This window comes from Callorhinchus milii, unplaced genomic scaffold (assembly GCF_018977255.1).
Source record: "Callorhinchus milii isolate IMCB2004 unplaced genomic scaffold, IMCB_Cmil_1.0 Scaffold15, whole genome shotgun sequence".
NCBI lineage: Eukaryota > Metazoa > Chordata > Chondrichthyes > Chimaeriformes > Callorhinchidae > Callorhinchus > Callorhinchus milii.
The window spans coordinates 1,326,295-1,347,690 of record NW_024704756.1 but is presented as its reverse complement, the minus strand read 5'-3'; the positions used below and the strand labels follow the sequence as shown (position 1 = coordinate 1,347,690).

General features: G+C 46.1%; 1 protein-coding gene across 1 annotated transcript in view; it reads left to right on the top strand.

Moving 5' to 3' along the window:
• arhgap36 (Rho GTPase activating protein 36) overlaps positions 1–20,477 on the top strand; it is a 43,435-nt gene extending 22,958 nt beyond the window's left edge. The window contains exons 4-11 of the mRNA XM_007894416.2: positions 4,803–4,998; positions 6,260–6,315; positions 8,631–8,781; positions 9,216–9,364; positions 10,655–10,821; positions 18,830–18,927; positions 19,471–19,704; positions 20,413–20,477. Of these exons, the coding sequence (XP_007892607.2) occupies positions 4,803–4,998; positions 6,260–6,315; positions 8,631–8,781; positions 9,216–9,364; positions 10,655–10,821; positions 18,830–18,872 (762 nt within the window). The 3' untranslated portion in view covers positions 18,873–18,927; positions 19,471–19,704; positions 20,413–20,477. The remainder of the gene's footprint in view (positions 1–4,802; positions 4,999–6,259; positions 6,316–8,630; positions 8,782–9,215; positions 9,365–10,654; positions 10,822–18,829; positions 18,928–19,470; positions 19,705–20,412) is intronic.
• Positions 20,478–21,396: the final 919 nt, after the last annotated feature.

The window sequence follows — 21,396 nt, the reverse complement described above, 5'->3', positions numbered from 1 at the left end:
ACTCGCTTTGCAAGCGAGAGACCTGAGTTCGATTCCAGGCAGAGGGCGAAACCTTGGGCAAGTTTCCTTACTCCACACAGAGCCTAATAATAATCCCTCCAAAACCAAAAACAATAACAAATTGGTCATTTTCAATCTACGACTGTTTGTAGGACATTGCTGTGCGCAATTGGCTGCCGCGTTCGCCCACAAATATACAGTCAATTCACTTTACAGTGTGTTCTGTGAAGCGCTTTGGGACGTCCTCCCGACGTGAAAAGCGCTATATCAAATGCAAGGATTATTATTAAACGGAGGAATGGTAGAAAATGTCTCCATCAGCCCACCATCAGGAGATCGGGACTTTAGCCTTTCTGCTACCACCCTTTGGAATTCCCTTGCCTCCTTCAAGGCCCGTCTCAAGACCTTCCTCTTCGACCGCGCCATCAATCATCCTCCTATCCCCACCCTCCCTGTCCTGCAGCCCTCCCGATCCCAACCCCCAGCTCAGCTCGGGTACAAATACTTGATTGTACAGCACCTTGGGACATTCTCCCGACGTTAAATTTGTTGTTGTTATTGTAGTGATTGATAACTCATTAGAGCCACTCCCCTCAAAAAGAGAGTCATACCTCAATCTCCTGAGGGGCGTTCCACACCCTGGGGAGGGGTGGTGAGTGGGTGGGAATGGGTGAAACCTCATTGTGTCTGTGCTGGTGCTGCTCCCCCACTGGCGCTCTCTTCTAACCCTGCTCTCTCCCCATTATATCTGTGCTGCGCTTGCTCCCCAATGGGTCTCTCCCCATATTCTGGTCCTAGTTTCCAGGTGAATTGGTTGTCCATCTTGAAACTGTGCGACCTTCCTGGCTGTCGTGCTTCGCAATAATTCAAACATTTCAGCATAATGACAGCAACCCTGACAATGCTGAGCTTCCTCAGCACTGCGCTAGAGTGTAAGTCCAGACTAGGAACTCAACGGCCCAGTGTCAGGCTTGAACTTCTGCCCCTCTAACTCGGAGTCGGGAGAGCTACCATCTGAGCCAGGCTGAGATTACTGCACCTCATATGTTGAAATATCTCAGTTATTACCAAATGTAGTCAAGTGTGCTGATCCTTAAACTATTGGAAAATAGAAGAGTTTCTCTCTCCTAGGGTCCGGGCTAACAATCCCCTAAATTGATCATTCATATCATGGCTGTTTGTGGGACATTGTTGAGCACCAATTGGATGGCAAGTGTTATTGTTACAAGTGTTTTTGTTGAGTTCTTTCTTTATGATCACAGCCTGGCCTAGAAATGAACAAATGGTGAATTATGGCCTCTGGAAACCTTGGAACTGAAAACTACCACCATCTGGTTATCAAGCCATCTTGATCACAGCTATAATATACTATAAGCTTTGCCTTCAGCTCAGGAACTTGATGGCAGATGGACGCTAGACCTTTTATTCACCCTGTGTGCTTTCAACTGATTAAAAAACACAATATGAGTTGAGTGGAGCTGACGATATCTATTTATGGATCATAGCTCTGTCAACACAGGAGAGCCTTTCGTTGATAAGGCCTTCGCCAATCTAATATAATTCCCACTTGTTTTCTTACTCTGATAATAAAAGTAATAATAATCCTTGCATTTGATATAGCGCCTGATCACATCTTCGAGACATCTCAAAGTGCTTCACAGAATATACTGTAAAGTGAATTGGCTGTATATTTGGTGGGCAAAACACAGCAGCCAATTGCGCACAGCATTTCCCACAAACAGTCGTGGATTGAATGACCGAATTATTATTATTATTTTTATGATCTCTTCCACCCACACTCTCTGTGCTCCACAGCCAAGATAGAGCTTTCAAATCTTCATCACTTATGAATAATAATGCTTGATTTTAATCTGATCCTATAAACACAAAACGCCTCAAGGGTTTCACAGATAATTGATATCAAATGTGATACTGTGTATTTGTAAGCAAATAAGGCAGCCAATGTCCACAGGAGCACACAAGCAGTCATGAAGTGGTTTAAATGATCAATTTTATGTGGAGTATTGTTGACATTGGGAGAAATTCCTCTCTCTTCTCCAATGGTGTCATGAGATCTTTAATGGCAGAGCGGAGGGAGCGGTCAGGTTGGTATGGGGTCAGCAGGTAACATAGGTAGGGAGATGTAAGGCTGTAGGTGACTTTGAAAGCAAGGTTGAGGATTTTCAACTCTACCTCTGGGGGATGGGGAGCCAATGGAGCCGGGCGAGGGTGGGGCTGATGGGATCATGGAGTCTGTTGCATGGGAGGACTGCATAATTCTGAATAATTGCAGCTTGTGGAGGGAAGAGATGGGAAGTCCAACAAGCAGGGTGTTAGCGTAATGAAGCCTCGATGTGATGAACCTACAACTTTCTGAATTAGAAGTGAAACCGCCACCAACTGAGAAACCGCCACCAACTGAGTCAAACTAACATAAACTGTTCACTACAAGATAAAACAGCTCATCACGGTCTACATTATCTAGTCGCTTTAGAAACTTGGCCAGTATTCCGCGCTCCTGATCTCTACAATTATTGAATTACACACAGAGATTCAGCACAGAAACACGCAAATACTCCACACGAGCCCCTACTCCTCTTATTCCTCTCTCCTGTACCCCTCTGTGCCATTCTCCTTCACTTGGACAGCAGTACCTCTCTTAAACACATTGATGCCTTTTGCTCGAATAACAAAAACACTGGTGAGGCCTCAGCTAGAGTATTGTTTTCAGTTCTGGGCACCACACTTTAGGAAGGATGTCAAGGCGTTGGAGAGGGTGGTTGCCTTGACATCCAGGATGGTACCAGGAATGAGGGACTTCAGTTATCAGGAGAGGCTAAAGAAGTTAGGATTATTCTCCTTGGAGCAGAAAAGGTTAAGAGGAGACTTGATAGACGTTTTCAATTATGAGGGGATTCGATAGGGTGAACAAGGAAAAACTATTTCCACCGGTGTGTGGATCAGTAATCTGAGGGCACTGATTTAAAATAGTTATTGAAAGAAACAGAGGGGAGGTGAGGAGAAATTTTTCCACAAGTTTTTGGGATCTGGAATGCATTGCCTGAAAGGCTGGTGGAAGCCGATTCGATAACAACGTTTAAGAGAGAAGTAGATAATTATTTGGGGACGACAAGTTTGCAGAGTATGGGGAGAGAGAGAGCGGGGGAGTGGGATTAATTTGGAAGCTGTCACAGACACGATTGGCCGAATGGCCTTCTTCTGTGCTGTATAATTCTATGATTCTATGACATGAAAGAATATTTAAGAACACGGAATGCTGCGAGAGTTACTAACGTTGGTAACTTTCCTGTCATTGATATTTCATGGTTCAGTGTTTCTCCACCTTGTTCATTCAGACCAGACACCGTGGACAGTCCTCTCCATCATAAACATTAATAATAATAATCCTTGCATTTGTTATAGTGCATTATCAAGTTATTGAGATGCCTCAAAGTGCTTTAAGAATATACTGTAAAGTGAATAGATTGTATATTTTGTGGGTGAAACGTGGCAGGCAATTTCACGTAGTAGTGTCGCACAAACAGGCGTGGATTGAGTGACAACTTTTTTTTGTTTGTTTGTTTTTTTGAAGAGATTAGTGTCCATGAAAAATGATCTACCAATTGACTAACAAACGAGTTCATACTTACTGCTAGATAAATTGAGGCATGTGGAGTAAACAAACTTGCCTAAGGTTTTGCCCTGCCCTGGAATCAAACCTGGGTCCTCTCGCTTGCGAGGCGAGTGCTTGAACCACTACGCTACAGTACTCAACAATTCCATGACTTTACACAACTCCTAAGATCACAACAATAGCAACAAATTACATTTATATTGCACTCTTCATTCGGTTAGCGTCTCAGAGCACTTGAATCACACGAGGTTTGGAAGAAGCCCCTTGTTTGATCTCATTGTTCCAGAACACCCTCCCATTACACCTTGAAGCTCTTTCTCAAATGAGTCCAGTCTCCTGGCCACAACCACTCCTCTGGGTAACCTGTTCCAGTTGTTGATGACAAGGATAATCCTGGTCTTTGTCCTGAAATTGCCTTTTTCAACCCCGAAGCTGTGGCCCATTATCCTGCTACCTTGGCAACATCCCATATATATGGTTCGGCATTTATTTTCTCATTTAGAAAATAAAAATCCATTTAGCGTCATAAGTGGCTTTGCAAAAATCCAGAGACTTCTTTTTCAAAGCTGACGAGTCTTTGTTTTCTGATTTTTCTCAAAAGCTCATTCTGCACAGATGTTCCCTTAAAAGTAAATGAATAAAAGCTCCCAAATTTCTTTCATTCCACCTCTACATTATAAAATCCTCAACCATTTATGGCAAGTTATTCCCAGAGCCTCATTAGCTGGTCTTGTAGACTCAGTACAACATCACATGATGCATTTACTTAATAAGGAATAAAACAATAATAATCCTTATATTTGATACAGTGCTTTTCACATCAGGAGAATGTCTCAAAGCACTTCACAGTAATATTGACTGACTGTATTTGTGAGGGCAAATGCGGCAGTCAATTTGGGGGTAACCATGAAGTCAATGACCAATATTATTTGGGGGATTGTTGACGTGCACAGAAACTCCCTTTTCTTTTCAAATAGTGCCATGGGATCTTTTACATCCATCTGAACAACAGATGGAACCTCAGTTTAACGTCTCAATCAAGGGACAATTTAACAGGTGTTTTGGACTTTAATATTGGCCCGTCATTCCACAGTGTTTCCAAATGGTGGCTTTCTGTCCTGCTACTCTGGGTTCCTGCAGTAACACAGTGGTTGTATTTGCTCCCCAGGGTGCCCTGTCTGTGGATTGCATCACGGATCTGGACGATAACCAGTCTCGCTTGCTGGAAGCCCTGCAGCTGTCTCTGCCGGCTGAGCTGGAGGGCAAGCGGATGGCCAAGAGCAAAGAGAAGCACAGCCTGAACCCCATCTACCAGCAGGTTCCCAGGATAGTGCAGCAGTGCTGCCAGCACATTGAGACATACGGTAAGCAAGGGATGGAGAAGAGAACGTAGAGGAACAACAACAGCAACAAAATTACATTTGTAGAGCGCCTTTAACATCGGGAGGACGTCCCAAAGCATTGAACAGTCAGATGTTGCGGTCCGAACATGGGTTAGGGCGGGTGTAGGGTTAAGGGAAGGCAGAGAGGTGGGAGGGAGACCAAAGGCACAATCGAAGAGAAGGGTCTTGAGACCGGCCTTGAACGATGCCGGGGAGAAAGCAAGGCGAAGGGAGCGTGGATGGAGTTCCAGAGTGTGGGGGCAGAGAGGCTGAAAGCCCAGCCACCGATGGTAGCGAGTAGTAAACTTATGGAACAGGCTCCCTCAGGAAGCAGAAAGTGTTGGTCCTTTCTAGAACAAATTAGATAGATTTCTGTTAGGAAATAATTCTCGGGGTTACAGTATATAGTTTGGGACATGACATGTGAATGAGACTGTAGGATGGTGGAAGGCAAACTGGATGCACTTTGGTCCTTCTTTCGTTTAGCAAATTCTTATGCTCTCACGTCAGGTAACCAGCTTTGGGTTCTCTGTTAGGACCTAAGGGTGTGAACAAGCCTGAAATTGGCTTTGCTGATTGAGTGTGTGTGACTGTGGATGTGTTTGATCTATCCACTTATCACATGTGGTGAAGCGCCTTGGGATGTCCTCCCGACGTGAAAGGCGCTCTATAAATGGAATCTTGTCGTTGTTGTTGTTGTTGTTGAAGCGATCGCTACTTTTTGTGATCTCTGTGTGAGACACACTCTTTTCACAACACACACATGTTCCCCGGCTGACACCTGGCTCAGTGGATGGAACTCTTGCCTCTGGTTGTGTATTCAAGCCCCATGTCGGGGACTTTGAGCTCAAATTCTAGGCTGACATTTCAGTGAAATACTGGGGGAGCACTGTATCATCAGAGGTGACACCCTTTGGATTAAACTGAGGTCCTGTCTGTCTGTTCAGGTGGACTTTAAAGATTTCATGCCCTAGCCAACAGTGCTGTAGATAAAAAACTAGCGTCATTTAGTCTGTATCTGTTTTACCGTCTAAGATTGCTGAGAATTGTGGAAAATTCTTCACTCCAATTCTAATTTGGAAATTAATTTTCCACAGTTGAGAAAACTGGCTTCTGAATGAAGACCACAGAATGAAGAACTTTCCACAGTTATCATGTTAGACAAACCCCGAATCTGTTTTCCCATTCTCGCTAATGTTGATGGTTTGTGCTGTGAGGTGATGGTGATATTGTTCGTTCCCAGGCCTGCAGACAGTCGGTATCTTCAGAGTTGGAAGTTCCAAGAAAAGAGTTCGGCAGGTAATTAAACCTCAAACCTCAAATCTTTTTGGAATGACCAGAGTTCCCGGGCAAGGCAAAACCTTAGGCAAATATCCTTACTCCACACACCTCTGCTTACTTAACAATAAGTAGGATCCTGGTTGTAAGTCAATTGGCTGATTGCTTTTTGGGTTAATAATCCCTTAAAAAAAATAATGTGGCTACTCACTCCACAACTGTTTGTGGGACACTGCTGGACGCAATTGGCTACCGACAAAATATACAGTCAATTCACTTTATATCCTGTGAAGCCCTAAGTGGATGTCTCAGTGATGTGATAAGGCGCTAGGTCAAATATGAAGATAATTATTATTATCATTAATCTCAGTCACTTACTCTTCCTCAAGTATGTATCGAGTTCCTAGGCTCAGTGCCGACTGTTCATCAGTTACAGATGAGATCACAGGGACTTCATTTCCGAGATTCCACAGTGTGGAAGGAAGTGGAGGAGCTGCAGGCCAGGATAAGAGGCAAGGCCACCGACAGTCCCTCCAGATCATCAACAGAATAAAACAGTTTTGTTATCTTTTCCCCCTTTCCGTGACTCTGGTGAGACCATCCAATGGTATTAACCCTATTGTGATTGGCAAGTACTAAAGCATCACCAGGGAGGTCGATTTCCTCTGGTTCTTAGTACTCGTTCTTTCACAAAGGACCTTGGGTCTGGTCCACCGAGGCCAGGATTGGGAACGGACAGAGTGCAAAGGGTAGACTCCTGGCCCCATGGCCTCTTTGTGCCCCTCTTGAACAACTGTCAAGAGGACTTTGTGCCTCCGGCAGCTATTGAATAGTTCTAATAGCAACTAAGCAAATAGCAAGACCTGCTTTTCCCCCAGAGAGAGAGGGAAAAAGAGAGAGGGGGGGAGTGAGGAAGAGAGAGGGAGAAAGAGAGAGAAAGAGAGGAGTAGAAAGAGAGAGCGGGGTGGGATGGGATGGAGAAAGACAGAGAGAGAGAGGGAGGAAGAGAGAGAGAGAGGGGGGGGAGAAAGAGAACAGAACAATTATTATTTGTGGTTTGGAATTTTCTATTCGCAAAATGGGTTTGGATAAAGATGACCCTTCAGCCCATTTGATCTCATCTTTCCAGAACACCCACCCTACCTCCTAAACCCCAAACCTGTTCTTGAAGGGTTCTGAGCACTCTTTCTCATTTGTATCATTGAGGGTGTATTGTCACTGTGCCATTTGACACTTATGCATATCAAATATCAACCTCTGAGCCATCATTTACTCAACTTTAACTTTCCCTTCCTCCTCTTGTTCTCTCTTTCTCTCATTGTCTTGTTCGCTCTCCCGCCTGCCTGCTCGCTCGCACTCTTTCTTCCATGAGAGACAAAGAGTGGAGTGGTACAGTGAATAGAAACATTCAACAAACAATGTTAACAAGACACAAACACGAGTTTCTGAGCTTGTAAATGACCCGTTCTGCCCATGCCCCAAGCTACATCCAGCAGACAGCTGAGCAGTGTGAGCTTTACTGATGCAACATGGCTTTCAAGTCAGTCACCTCAGGCCCTTTCACGCATGATGCAAGCTCATCTGAGCATCCTCTGTGTTCCCAGACTGACTCCAACCAAACCACATAGCAAGCCTGGAAACTCTGGGATTGTGGCTGATGCTGAGATCCTCTTAGTGTTGGGACGTCGTCCTGACATGAAAGGCACTATACAAATACAAGTTGTTGTTGTTGAGTCAGCGGTCAATGAGCCAAGGATCCTCACAAGGTTGTTTTGCATGAAAGAAGACCTTTTTTGGCCAATCTGATCCCATCCCTCCAGAACACCCATCCTAACATCCCTCCATCATGGCATCAAGCTGCTTTTTAAATGAATCCCAGTGTCCTGTCCTCAATCACCTTTCCAGTCGTCAATTACCCTCTGGAGAAAGAAAAGCGTTCTGGTGTGTGTCCTGAAATTACCTTCGGCGACTCTAAACCCTTGTCCTTCTTGTTCAGCAGTCTCAGTCCATCCTAAAGTATTGGTCTGGGTTCACTTTGTCAATCCCATATAAAAGTTTACACACCTTTATAAGATGTCTTCTCAGACTGACCTACTATCCCCCTACTTACCTGCCCGTACCCTCCGTTCCTCTGGCTCCGGTCTGCTCCACATCCCCCGCCCCAACCGCTCTATAAATGGAATTTTGTTGTTGTTGTTGTTGTTGAAGAGCCCCAGCTTGTCTAACCATTATTCATCATAGCTCATTCTTCTCAAATTGACAAACATCCTGGTTGCTTACGACTAGGGATGGACAGACCCTTTATGTAATGTTTTCCGGATTCCGTGCTCTTTCAGCTGCGGGAGGAGTTTGACCAAGGGCTGGATGTGAGTCTGGATGAGGAGCTCAGTGTCCACGATGTGGCTGCTCTCCTGAAGGAGTTCCTGAGGGATTTGCCGGAACCTCTGCTCCCCCGGGAACTCTACACCGCCTTCATCAATACAGTGGGTAAGTGCATAGCGCCTGCTCCCCTCACCAACCCCCCACCTACAGTGTAGAGGAAGCTTCACTCTGGTTCTAACCCGTGCTATTACTGACCTGGGAGTGTGGACGAACAGTGTAGAGGGAGCTTTACTCTGTCTCTAACCCTGACCTGGGAGTGTGAATGGACAGTGTAGAGGGAGCTTTACTGTGTCTCCACATTGTTCAGTTTCGCAGCAAGGTGGTGATAAACACAATCCCCAACCCCACACACACACACACTGTAATGGAAACAGCTGGAACTGTCATTATGGGAGAGACAAAACATTCGGACAGCAGATTAGCACGAACCAGTGGACTTGTTGCGGGAGTGTGTCCAAGGTGAACGCTGCTGGCTGTGATGAATAGATTCCCACTGGAGCCGCTGATGGCTGATGTCTCTGCTGTTTGTTGTTCCCCAGCCCTGGGATACAGTGAGCAGCTCTCAGTCCTGAAGCTGCTCATCTACCTGCTGCCGCCATGTAACTGTGACACTCTGCTCAGACTGCTGCAGTTCCTGGCCAAGGTGGCCAGCTACGCCTATGACACCATGGGACAAGACGGCCAAGAGGTAACTACGTCAAATCCCACACTAGGATTGTGTTTGTGAAGCCCGATAGCTGAGTGGTTAGTGGGCTCAAGTTGCAAACGAGAGGACACAGGTTTGATTCCCAGGCAGAGTGAATCCCTAGACAAGATTCCTTACTCCACACGCACGCCTCTGTTTACCTAGCAGTAATTAAGAACCTGGTTGTTAGTCGATTGGCGGATCGCTTTCCTAGGATAATAATCTCCTTCCCCACCCCCCAAATAATTTGGTCACTCGATCCGCTGTGCGCAATTTGTTGCCAATGTTTCGTCCACAAAGACGCAGTCAATCCACGTTACAATATAACATGTGAAGCGACTCGATACGTCCGAATGACGAAATGCAGCACTTATCAAATGGAACGATTATAATTATTATCACGTGCAAGTTTCGCAAAGAGAATGCTCTGGTGACCTCCTGATGAACCTCTGCTTTGCCCTCTCTTCCACAGTTTGTCTTTGTAAAATGCGTGGCCCAAAATGGAACACAAGTCCCCAGCAATGACCTAGCAACGTCAGGTGGGGATCGAGCATCACTTGCCTTGCTCTAGTGTTCCTCAGGCTAAACTATAAAGTGCGGTCAACCCTCGGCTTCTGACTGGGTCTCGAGGAATGCTAACTCATAGCTCCCCAAACTTTGACTTCTTGTCTCTTCTTGACATGTTTTAGGAAAGAAAGGCTTTTGTTTATGGATAATAGAGGAGAGCGAGAGATGAACTATTTCCTTTTTGGCAGCACATTGTGTGTGTTGCTGGGACAATGTTTTGTGGTTAAGTAATGGAAGGACAATCCATCAGGAGCATTAATACGTTGAGGAGACTTTTTTTTATATAAAAGGGGTGATTTCACAACACAGATTGAACAGACACCATTCAATCCCAGCAGCACTAGACTGCTTCTTATCCCCCAACCCGACCCACCATCAGTGGCCAAGCGTTTAGCCATTCTGCCCCTCTTTATCTACCTAACTCCATCCTTCTGCCTTGCTTTAAGTACTCGTTAAGACCTTTTGCTGACCAGGCTTTTGGTCACTTCCTTCCCCATTCACCTAGCTCCCCGCACCCAAATTAGAGTTTGACTCCCAGTGTGAAGTGCTTTGAGACATCCTCTCAAAAGGTGATGTCACTGTACAAGTGTAAATTGTTGGCATTATTGATGGACCAAGCAGTCGAGATGTCCCGGTGTCTGGGCGTGTGGGGTTGTCACGTGTTGAATAGGAAGGGATTGTTGGTTCTTCCTCATCCTTCAAAGACTCCCACCCCTTTCCATTCAGATCGTCGGGAACAAAATGTCCATCTCCAACCTGGCCACCATCTTCGGCCCCAATCTTCTCCAGCGGGAGAAGAGCTTGGAGAGGGACTATAGTGCCGAGGCGGAGGAGAGCTCAGCCGTTATCACTGTGCTGCAGAGACTGATCGAAAACCACAACAGCTCTTCACTGTGAGTAACAATACAAATGTGGCACACTTAAACCACCTCACAGGTACAGGAACAGGTAGAAGCCATTCAGCCCATCGAGCCTCCTCCACCAGGGTCTTGGCATCATCCCAATGCCCTCACCCTTCGTCACACACATCAATATCTCCCGAAGCATTTTGCAATGGTGTCCTCTAGCTCAGTGGTTAGATCACTCATCTCGCAAGTGAGAAGATGAGGGTTCCATTCCTGGTCAGGATGAAACGTTAGGCAAGTTTTCTTACTCCACACACCTCTGTTTACTAGTATGTAGGAACCCCTTTGTTAGATGATTGGCGGATCGCTTTCCGGGGATGATAATCCCTCCAAAAAAAATGTGGTCACTCGATGCACGACGGTTTCTGGGACACTGCTGTACGCACTTCATTCAGAGAGACAGAGAGACACTGATTTGCTTCACGCCTGCACAAATCACAAGACAGAGGGAAATGAATGAAAGAAATTAGAATCAAAGAATAGAAATGGTGACCTGTAAATAAATAGCAAGCTTGTGCGTTATACAGAGTACTTGCCAACCTGCGCCTAATACTCACTGGAACTGGGAAAACATCCCTGTAGGGAGAGAGTGCATGTTCCATTAAAACATGGTAAATCTCCATGTGTAGAGACATGGATCTCTAAAGTTTGATTGCTCATGAGCACTGTGATGGGCTTCTACATGCGTCAGAAACGCGGCTGACCAAAAAAGCATAGCTTGTGCCTGGTGATTGAAGGAGATACTTTGTGGTCTCAACATTATTCTTTGTTGTATGTTTCCAGTTTGAAGATGTGTATTTAGATAATAATGAATCTTGCATTTGATGCAGCACCTTCTCATCTCAAAGCACTTTGCAGAGTTTTTCACTCAGAGTGTATGACTGTATTTGCAAGTGAACACAGCAGCTGATTTGCGTACAGCAGTGTCCCACAAACAGCCATGAAGTGAGTGACGAATGTTTTTTATTTCGGCCAGAACACCAGGGGAAAACTAATTTTTCTTTTAATAATATTATTAATTTCTCTTTTGTGTGAACGGTGCTGTGTAAATGCACACACACACGCACACACAAATTGGGCAAAGGGGTTTAATTGTTCAGTAAAGTTCCCTTCCTCAGCCACACATCCTCTAATCTACAAAGTCTCTTTCTTTGTTTCTCCTCCTCTTGCATCTTCACCCGGTTGAAATAAAAGCTACCAGACTCCTACTTAGCACATTCTTTCTCAGGATCTCAAGCCTGTGGAACTGCTCCCATCCCTCACACACTCTGGGCACTTGTCAGCACTCGGCTGGATCCCCATCTGATTTCGCCTCTTTTAAACAGAATTTGGAACATGAAGAAACATTTTGCACGCATTTCCCAGTTATCCAGTGTAGAAACTAATTGCTCACTTTAATCTGTTCCCAATTGGACTTGGGATAATTCCCAGCCCAAACCTGGAACTCTCTCTCTTTTGGATAAAAATTTTGTTTGGCATTTATACACAGTGCCTGACGGTACAAGGACAAATCCCAGTAATTCCATTACACTGGTCGCAACTTTCCCTCGTGTGTTTATTGACTTCAAGTTGACTTCAAAGGAACAAAGTTCAGTCCTAGAAGAGATGAAGGGTGAAAGATTGTGGTGACGCAGAGCTTGATTACTCAAGGTGACTGGTTTCACTTGCAGATTGTGTCCGGATGATCTGATGTGTCTTTATTGCCTTCATGTGATAATCTTTAAACTCTGTGTTCTGTAATAGTAATCTTTGCTTTTGATACAGCGCCTTTTCCAAGTGATTGAGTCATCTCTAAGTGCTTTGTGGAGTTCACTGTGGCTATATATTTTGTACTCAAAAGTGGCAAATAATTTGTGCACAAATTTGGAGTGAGTGACCAATGTTATCCAGAGGATTGTTGGCCAGGACATCAGGAGAAACTAGTGCCACGGGATCTTTAATATCCACCTGAACATGAAAGGATCTTGGTTTAAGGTCTCTCCTGAATAACGGCACCTCCGAAAAATGCAGCACTTCCCCAGCACTGCACTGGAGCCTAGACTGTGAGCTCATAGTCCCAACATGGGGCTTGAACCCACAACTGAGTGATAATAACAACCAGGATGAGTAGACTGCTAACATCGCAGAGCGAACACAGACATTTTAGGTTTGTTTTTCTCTGGGGACAGAATACCACTTCCTGGAACAAAATAACTGGAGAGAACTTTATTAATACTGTAATCCAAAGCAGATTCTCAACTCCGCTGCAAAAAAAATCCTTTGACTTTATGCTCACTAGTTTTCTCACGAGCTATGAGATGCTTTGTGGTTTTAGCCGGTTAGACTCCAGCAGTTTCCCGCAACTCATACTCTGGGTCCCCAAACCTTGTCTCTTGCCAACCTCCGCCTAATACTTTCTGGATTTGGGTAAGCAGAGAAAGAGAGCATATTCCATTCCAACAATCTATCTCTGGGATTTCCATGTGTAGGTGGGATACATGGAATCCTCAGCTTGGTTTGGATACTATTAAGCATAGTGATGGGTTTCCACGTGTGTCAGACACTCGGCTGACCAAAAAAAGCGTAGCTTGTGCATGGTGATTGGAAGGAGCCATGTTGTGGTCTAAGCTTTGCTCTTTGTTGTATGTCTCCAGTATGAATAACAGCAACAAAATTACATTTGTATAGCGCCTTTCATGGTGGGAGGACGTCCCAAAGCACTGCACAATCAGTGTTTCAGAAACAGCATCTAATATACAGGAAGGAATCATCTTAAAGGATTTATTTTCAAGTTAACTTTATCAGAGTAGGCCAAAGCAAACTGCATATATGACAAATGATACAAAATCATAGAAATGTATGGCACAAAAAAGGTCATTTGGCCCATCATGTCGGTGCTGGCTTTTATTAGCAATCCTTGAGTCCCATTTACCTACCTGTTCCCCATATCACTTTCCCCAAATCCCCATAGATTTACTGAAGGATAAAAACGAGTATCTGAAGGAATATTTGGAATGAATAATGTATAATAGTTGGTATGTTGCCAAAAAAGCAAGGTTTTTTGTTTCAAACAAGATGTTTAAGTTTTACTGTGTATAGGAAATAGAAGCATTGGAAACAAATTTTACATTATATAAAAGTTGCGATTGTGTGTAGACAATAATATTTTCTCAACCTCCAATAGCCTCTGCTTTAATGAATATGTTAAGTTTTACAGAAATACAAATAACTAAAAAAGTGGAAAAGTTTATACATATCTATTTATAGGTGCAAAAATCCAAACCAAACTGAGAGTTCCATGCATCCCACCAAAAACAGGAAAGGGTTTGGTCCATTGAAATTCAACACAATGGATAACCTTGATCTTTTAATAATTAACGAAATGTTTTCCAATGTTTTTTGGTCAGTCGTGTGTCTCACACATGAAACCCATCAACACGCTTATCCAAACCAAACTGAGAATATCCATGTTTGGCACCTACACATGGAAATTATAATAATAATAATAATTTGGTCACTCAATCCACGACTGTTTGTGGGACAATGCTGTGCGCAATTGGCTGCCGTGTTTCGCCCACAAAATATACAGTCAATTCAACAACAACAACTTGCTGTATAGCGCCCTTCACGCTGGGTAGCATCCCGGAGCGATTCACAGTGGCACAGTCTGACAACGAGACAAGGGGACAGGGAGGTGGGAGGTGGCAATAAGCACGATCAATAAGTAAGGAAACTTGCCTAACATTTCTCACTGCCAGGAATCCAACCCAGGTCTCTCGCTTGCGAGGCGAGTGCTCTAACCACTGAGCTACAAGAATCCACAATGCTACCTCGTCTATGTCTCTTAGCTCACACTTCTGAGGTTTGCCAGCCTAATGTTGTACACTAGAGTTTGGTTACATGCTTGTATTATATCACAAATCAAATCGAATCTTCCTGAGCGGCGATGTTATAATAATAATAATAATAATAATCCTTGCATTTGATATAGCGCTTTTCACGTCGAGAGGACGTCCCAAAGCGCTTCACAGAACACACTGTAAAGTGAATTGACTGTATATTTGTGGGCGAACGCGGCAGCCAATTGCGCACAGCAATGTCCCACAAACAGTCGTAGATTGAAAATGACCAATTTATTATTGTTTTTGGTTTTGGAGGGATTATTATTAGGCTCTGTGTGGAGTAAGGAAACTTGCCCAAGGTTTCGCCCTCTGCCTGGAATTGAACTCAGGTCTCTCACTTGCAAAGCGAGTGCTCTAACCACTGAGCTACAGGACTCCACGTTGATGTTGAAGGTGACATGTGAAGTTCACAATCGCTGTCACCTCCTGTTTGACTCTACATGTAATGAGACCAATTATATTACAAAGAGGCACTTTGCAAAGCTCTACACAGCTTTACACACAGCTGAAACTGCTGATCATCCTTGTGATCTGCAATCTCAATGTTTCATCTCGTTTTAGAGCGAGGTGTCAACATGACAAACAGCCAGTGGAGGTCAATGATTGAACGCAAGGCAGGTTCGAATGAAGAAGGCCCTTCATTCTCTTTGATCATTTTTTTCAGAGTATCTACACGCTATTCCCGATACAGCACTGAGCTTGTATTATGTCAGTCCAGTGATCCGGTCTGAACCATTCTTCCTAACAATCCATTTCAGCTTTTTTTGTCTCCCTGTGGCTGTTTGTGGGACATTGCAGTGTATACGTTGGCTGTCACTTTTGCTACAAATACAGTCACTGCACTCTACAGGAAAATCCTGCGTTTGTAGGTTTCAGTGATGTCCTTGGCGAGGTCAATTCCTGTGCTTTTTCTGCAAAGCAGGAAAGATGTCAGCAGTGACCTGGGGATGTGGACTTCAGCCATTTTGTTTGGTTAAAACTCCTGATTTCCTGGCCATCAGATTGCCACGGATGATCACCACGGATGATCACCACCATTTCTGTGTGCTCCGTGTGCTGGAGGTGATGTAAACAGGAACCTTATGGCTCGCAATTTGCCCATTTTAGTGTGAGAACCGCGTATGCGAAGCGAGCAGGAAATCTACAGTGAATGGGGTCCACACTTACAGCCACAATAAAGTGTAGAGAAATAAGTTATCGACCTGCGCTCGGCGGGCTCCGGCCTGCTCCACGTCCCCCCGCCTGGTTTGCGTCACCAATCGCGGTCGGGCCTTCAGCCTCTCTGCTCCCACCCTCTGGAAATCCTTCAAGACCTTCCTCTTCAACGGCGCCTTCATTCACCCTCCTGCCCCCACCGTCCCTGCCCTCCACCCCTCCTGATCCCAACCCTCAGCTCAGGTCCAAATCCTTGACAGTCCAGCACCTTGGGACGTCCTCCCGACGTGGAGGGCATGGTACATATGTAAGTTGTGGTTGTTGTTATCATGGCAGGTCCACAATGTAACTCTAAAATTCTGTGATTCTATCTCCTATTTTATCTTTTACCGTCTTAACCAAAATGGCTGACATCCAGATCACTCTTCCTGCTTTGTGCACACACAGGAAGTGATAGCTCCATCAACGTCTTTGAAATCTTTCTGCCCCACCCCACTCCCGTGCAGCGCAGGGGATGGGGAGTGTGAAAATCAAGTCATTAGTAAATGTTTAAAAACAAAATACAAATATGAAAACTTTCCAAAACTCAACCTCAAGAGACACAGCACTGTGTCCTTTTCTTGACCTGCAAAACAACTCATAATTGTATCTGGGAACTGGGGAAAAAGTTGTTCTTTAAAATAGAAATTCGATTTCCTAACTTCATTTCTTCCATTCGGTATGTGGTATCAGAGGTGTTGCCAGTCCTCAGCGCCTTGGGATGTCCTCCTGACATGAAAGGCATTATACAAATGTAATTTTGTTGCTGTTGTCGTTGTAAGTTCAGTGCTTATACAGCGGGTTCCTCCGCTCTGGAGACAGCTGCTTCCTATCTCCCTCTCTCCCGCACATGGTCAAATGGACTAACCTCCTTGGGGGAGGTAATCGAGGAGAGGGAAGCTTGCTATCAATGGCAAACTATGTGGTTTTAACTGATTAGACTCCATCAGTTACCCCAACACTCTGTTGTCCCCAAGTCTTGGCTCTTGCCAACCTGTGCCTAATACTATCTGGAATTAGTTAAGCAGGATGTGTCCCTCCAGAGAGAGAGAGAGAGAGCACAGTCCATTTCAACAATCTATCTCTGGGATGGATTATTATTATTATTATTTTTATGTGTAAGTGGGATACATGGAATTCTCAGTTTGGTCTAGAAAGAGACTCTTGAGCAGGTGATGGGTTTCCACAGGTGTCAGACAACAATAACTTGCACTTATATTTGCGCCCTCCACACAGGGTAGCGTCTCAGAGCGCTTAACAGTGGCGGAGCCTGACTCTGAGCCGGGGGAGGGAAAGGTGACCGCACGACACCCGGCTGACCAAAACAAAAGTCAAATAGAAATGGAGCAATGTGCCCAGTAACTGGCGGGGGGTGGGGACCACTGGTAACCAACCCCTCTCGGAGCTCACAGAGTGAATGGTTTTCCACTGTGGCCAATCCAGGTACTCTTAAAGGGGTAATGTTGGCATCAGCTTGAAGAGGAAGTCCCAGTCTCGAGGTTGGATGCTAGGATTGGGAGAGTTCCGTTCAGCGACAGCTTTCCTCAGACAGCAAAGTTTAACTTGCTCTTATACAGCACCTTTCATATTAACCAAATACAACTTGCATTCATATCGCGTCCCTCACAAAGGGTAGCGGCCCAGAGCGTGTGAGAGAGAGAGAGAGAATGACAGAGAGATGAGAATAAAAGAAGAGAGAAGAAAAATAATAAAAAAGGCAGAAAGAAAGCGAGGGAGAAAAGGCATGTGATATTTATGTGGCAGACATTCCCCCATGTTTAGATTTACTCTAATCTATGCGTCTTGTGAACTCTACAGAATTTGGCAAACTGTTGAACTCTGTCCTAACTTTGAAGTTGTTTCTCTCGAGTCCTTCAAAGAAACTTTTGAAACATTGGGGAAAAAAAGGTTTCAAAATCAAAATTGCATTTAAAATTCTGCCTCATTCTGAATAGTCTGAGATGCTGCATTGATGAGAAAAATTAAATCTAAATTAAATCCAAAAAAAGCTGGACGGACACGTGAGGGCGAAGGGAATAGAAGGGTGTGGGAGTGAGTGAGGAGTGATGGAGGCGAGGTGCGGAGTATAAACACCTGGCGGGGTTGGGGGGGGTCGAATGGTCTGTCTTCACGCTATTCAGTCTGTATAAATCTATGTAAATCTGGACCCGGGTGGAATTTCTCCATAAATCTCTCGCCGTAAAAATTCACTGTCGCGAAGAAGAGATCGTTCTGAGACGTTGCAAAGCCTCCCTTACCTCACTTCCCAGTGCACTCGCATCACACACGAGGTGACAACAGGGAGTGAACTGGACACCAAGGGGGCTTTTACTATAAATACAGAAACATAGAAACAGGAGGAGGCCATTCAGCCCCTCAAGCCTGTTCCACCATTTTATAAGATGATAGTGATCTGTAACTCAAGTTCAGTTACCCACCCCCCCCGCCCGCCCCATAATCCTTGATACGCTGACTTAACAAATATAAATCTAATATCTAGTTATTTTCTAATTTTCTCCCCCTCTCCCCCCACATAGTTCTGGCCTCTTGGCCATTGATTGATTCCATTATATTCCGGCATCATTATCTTACACATAATCACACAAACCCCCAATAAACCGTACCACACACGACAGGTATACAGCCAACGACAAGGCTTCACGACTTGTTTGTGAGACAATGCTGAGCGCAATTCCACACAATACACAGTAACTCTACGTGAGTAGACAATGGTGACAGGTCCACAGACAGCGGTGCCAACACAGACACGGACAAGAACACGGAGAGGGAACAGACACGGATACAGACACAGACACAGTCGTGGACCTGGTATGCGGGCGGGTGGTTGGGCGGGCGGGCGGGCATTCAGGGTTGTGCTGGGTTGACCATGTGGTCAGACTGAGCGTCTGGTTGTCCTATAGGTGTCTCAGGAGCTGCAGCATGAGGTGCTCTCCAGGCTGCTGAAGACGGATGCAGACGTGGTCCACTATTTGCTGCGCAGGAGACGGCAGGGCCAGACGTGAGTAAAGGGGAGGCCCGGGAGAGTGGGGGGGGCACACAGCTCAGGGGTGGTGGAGGTGGGGGGGGACACGCAGGGAGACAGCAATACACCAGGACAGTATGTACACTGAGTTGAGTCCTGTAGCTTTGCAAGTGAGAGACCTGAGTTCAATTCCAGGCAGAGGGCGAAACCTTGGGCAAGTTTCCTTACTCCACACAGAGCCTAATAATAATCCCTCCAAAACCAAAAACAATAATAAATTGGTCATTTTCAATCTACGACTGTTTGTGGGACATTTCTGTGCGCAATTGGCTGCCGCGTTCGCCCACAAATATACAGTCAATTCACTTTACAGTGTGTTCTGTGAAGCGCTTTGGGACGTCCTCCCGACGTGAAAAGCGCTATATCAAATGCAAGGATTATTATTATTTGAGATGTGCAGTGCTGGGCTGCGGGTGTCCCAGCTCCTGGGGATGTCCTCTCCATGTGAGAGGCGCAAAACAACTCTAGTTGTTTGTGGTTGACCCTCACTAACCCCCCCTCCCCCCCCCTGTCACACAGGGCCGTGGATGAAGAAGCGGAAAGCTTAGGAATAATGGGAATCCACTCCCCAAAGACCGCGTCCAATCCTGGGAGTGTGGACGTCTCAGCCCTCAGACCTGTACCCGAGCCTGTGCCGCTCTCCGCACCCCAGGGACAGTGAAGAGAAGCTCGAGGACCCCAGCCTGTGCTTTGCTGTGCCAGCCCCCCACCACTGCGGACGGACACACCCTCAACAGCCACAGACACTGAGCAGTGAGTACCTTAGCCACGATTACACTATCGGCACATAGAAACTCCTCACTGTGGGGGTGTGTATGTGAGAGAGAGAAACACTGTGTGCATGAGAGAGAGAGGCACTGAGTGTGCGTGTGTGTGAGAGAGACACTGTGTATGTGTGTGTGAGAGAGACACTGTTTATGTGTGTGAGCGAGAGACACTGTGTGTGTGTGTATGAGCGAGAGACACTGTGTGTGTGTATGTGTGAGAAAGAGAGGCACTGTGTGTGTGTCTGTGTGTGAGCGAGACACTGTGTGTGTGTATGAGCGAGAGACACTGTGTATGTGTGTGTGTGTGCGAGAGAGAGAGACACTGAATGTGAAAGAAAGACTAAGGGAGGGACCGTGTGTGAGAGACAGAGAAAGGCAGAAAGAGGCAGCGACAGAGAGAGAGAGAGAGAACGCTCATCCCAAGTTGAATCCAGAAGATAAAGTCAAAGTCTCACGGGGACTCTCCTCCCTCCAGCTCACAGCACGATGACCGCACTGAACACAGGCGGACAGACATACATCAGCCACGGAACCTGATAGGAATTGAAGAACAAAATACACAGTCGCTGCGCTTCACAGTCTATTGTGTGAAGCGCTTTGAGACGTCTCAACGAGGTGATGAGGCGCTGTGTCAAACACAAGGATTATTATTATTATTATATTAGCTGCTGACTTTGCTGTGTTGGTATTTCAGGGCTGGAGACGGGCAGGATATCGGGTTCATACGAAAACCTGAGCAGCAGCAGACGGACACGGCCCCCGGCCCCGATCCTGGACCTCCAGCTCAGGGGGCTGAACCTCGCCCACACCGGGGGCAGCCATCTCCGCAGAGTCTGGTCAGACAACTGCCCGGCCCCCAGCTCGCTCGCACACTCCCAGACTGAGTGGCCACACGCACGCAGCGTGGACCCTCCCCGGGCCGGGGGCCACGGCGCTGAGACCGGTGTGTGGCTGAGGAGGGACTGGGAGAGCAGCCCCCTGGGCCCCCACGGACAGCAGCCTCGTCTCCCCAGCCTGAGCGCTGGCCTGAAGGCCGACAGGATGCGGGAGACCCCAGTGTGACTCACTCGCCCGACTTTCAACGCCTCACCTTCGGGATGTTACTGACAACAGACCTCCCCCACCCACCCCACAGCTCAGCATCAGGGACCACCCAACTGTTCACCGAGAGACTGAACGACCCCCTCCTCATCGGAGTCCGGAGCCACAGGGAGGGTTGTAAATGGTGTTAAAACCCCAACACTCAGACCCAGCATCTCTGAGAGTTTGGGACGCTACCCCACGTGAGGGGGCGCTGTATAAATGCAAGTTGTTGTTGTAGTAATGTGGAGATCCTGTTATCATATGCACTATTTTATTGTAATTACACTGAGATCTGCTTATATCATCACTATATCTCTCTTCCTTGTGATGTCGTGATGTCCAGGACTCCTGCCTCTGAGTCAGAAGGTTGTGGGTTCAAGCCCCACGACAGGATTTGAAATCACACAGTCTAAGCTGATGCTCCAGTGCAGGGCTGGGGGGGGGGGGGGCGGGGTGGGCTGCATGGTCAGAGGTGCCGTCCTTTGGATGAGACGTTAAACCAAGAAGGGAATTTCTCTCTCTCCCCCCCACCACCCCCGGTGTCCTGGCCAACAATCCCCCTAATAATAAAATTGGTCGCTGACCTCATGACTGT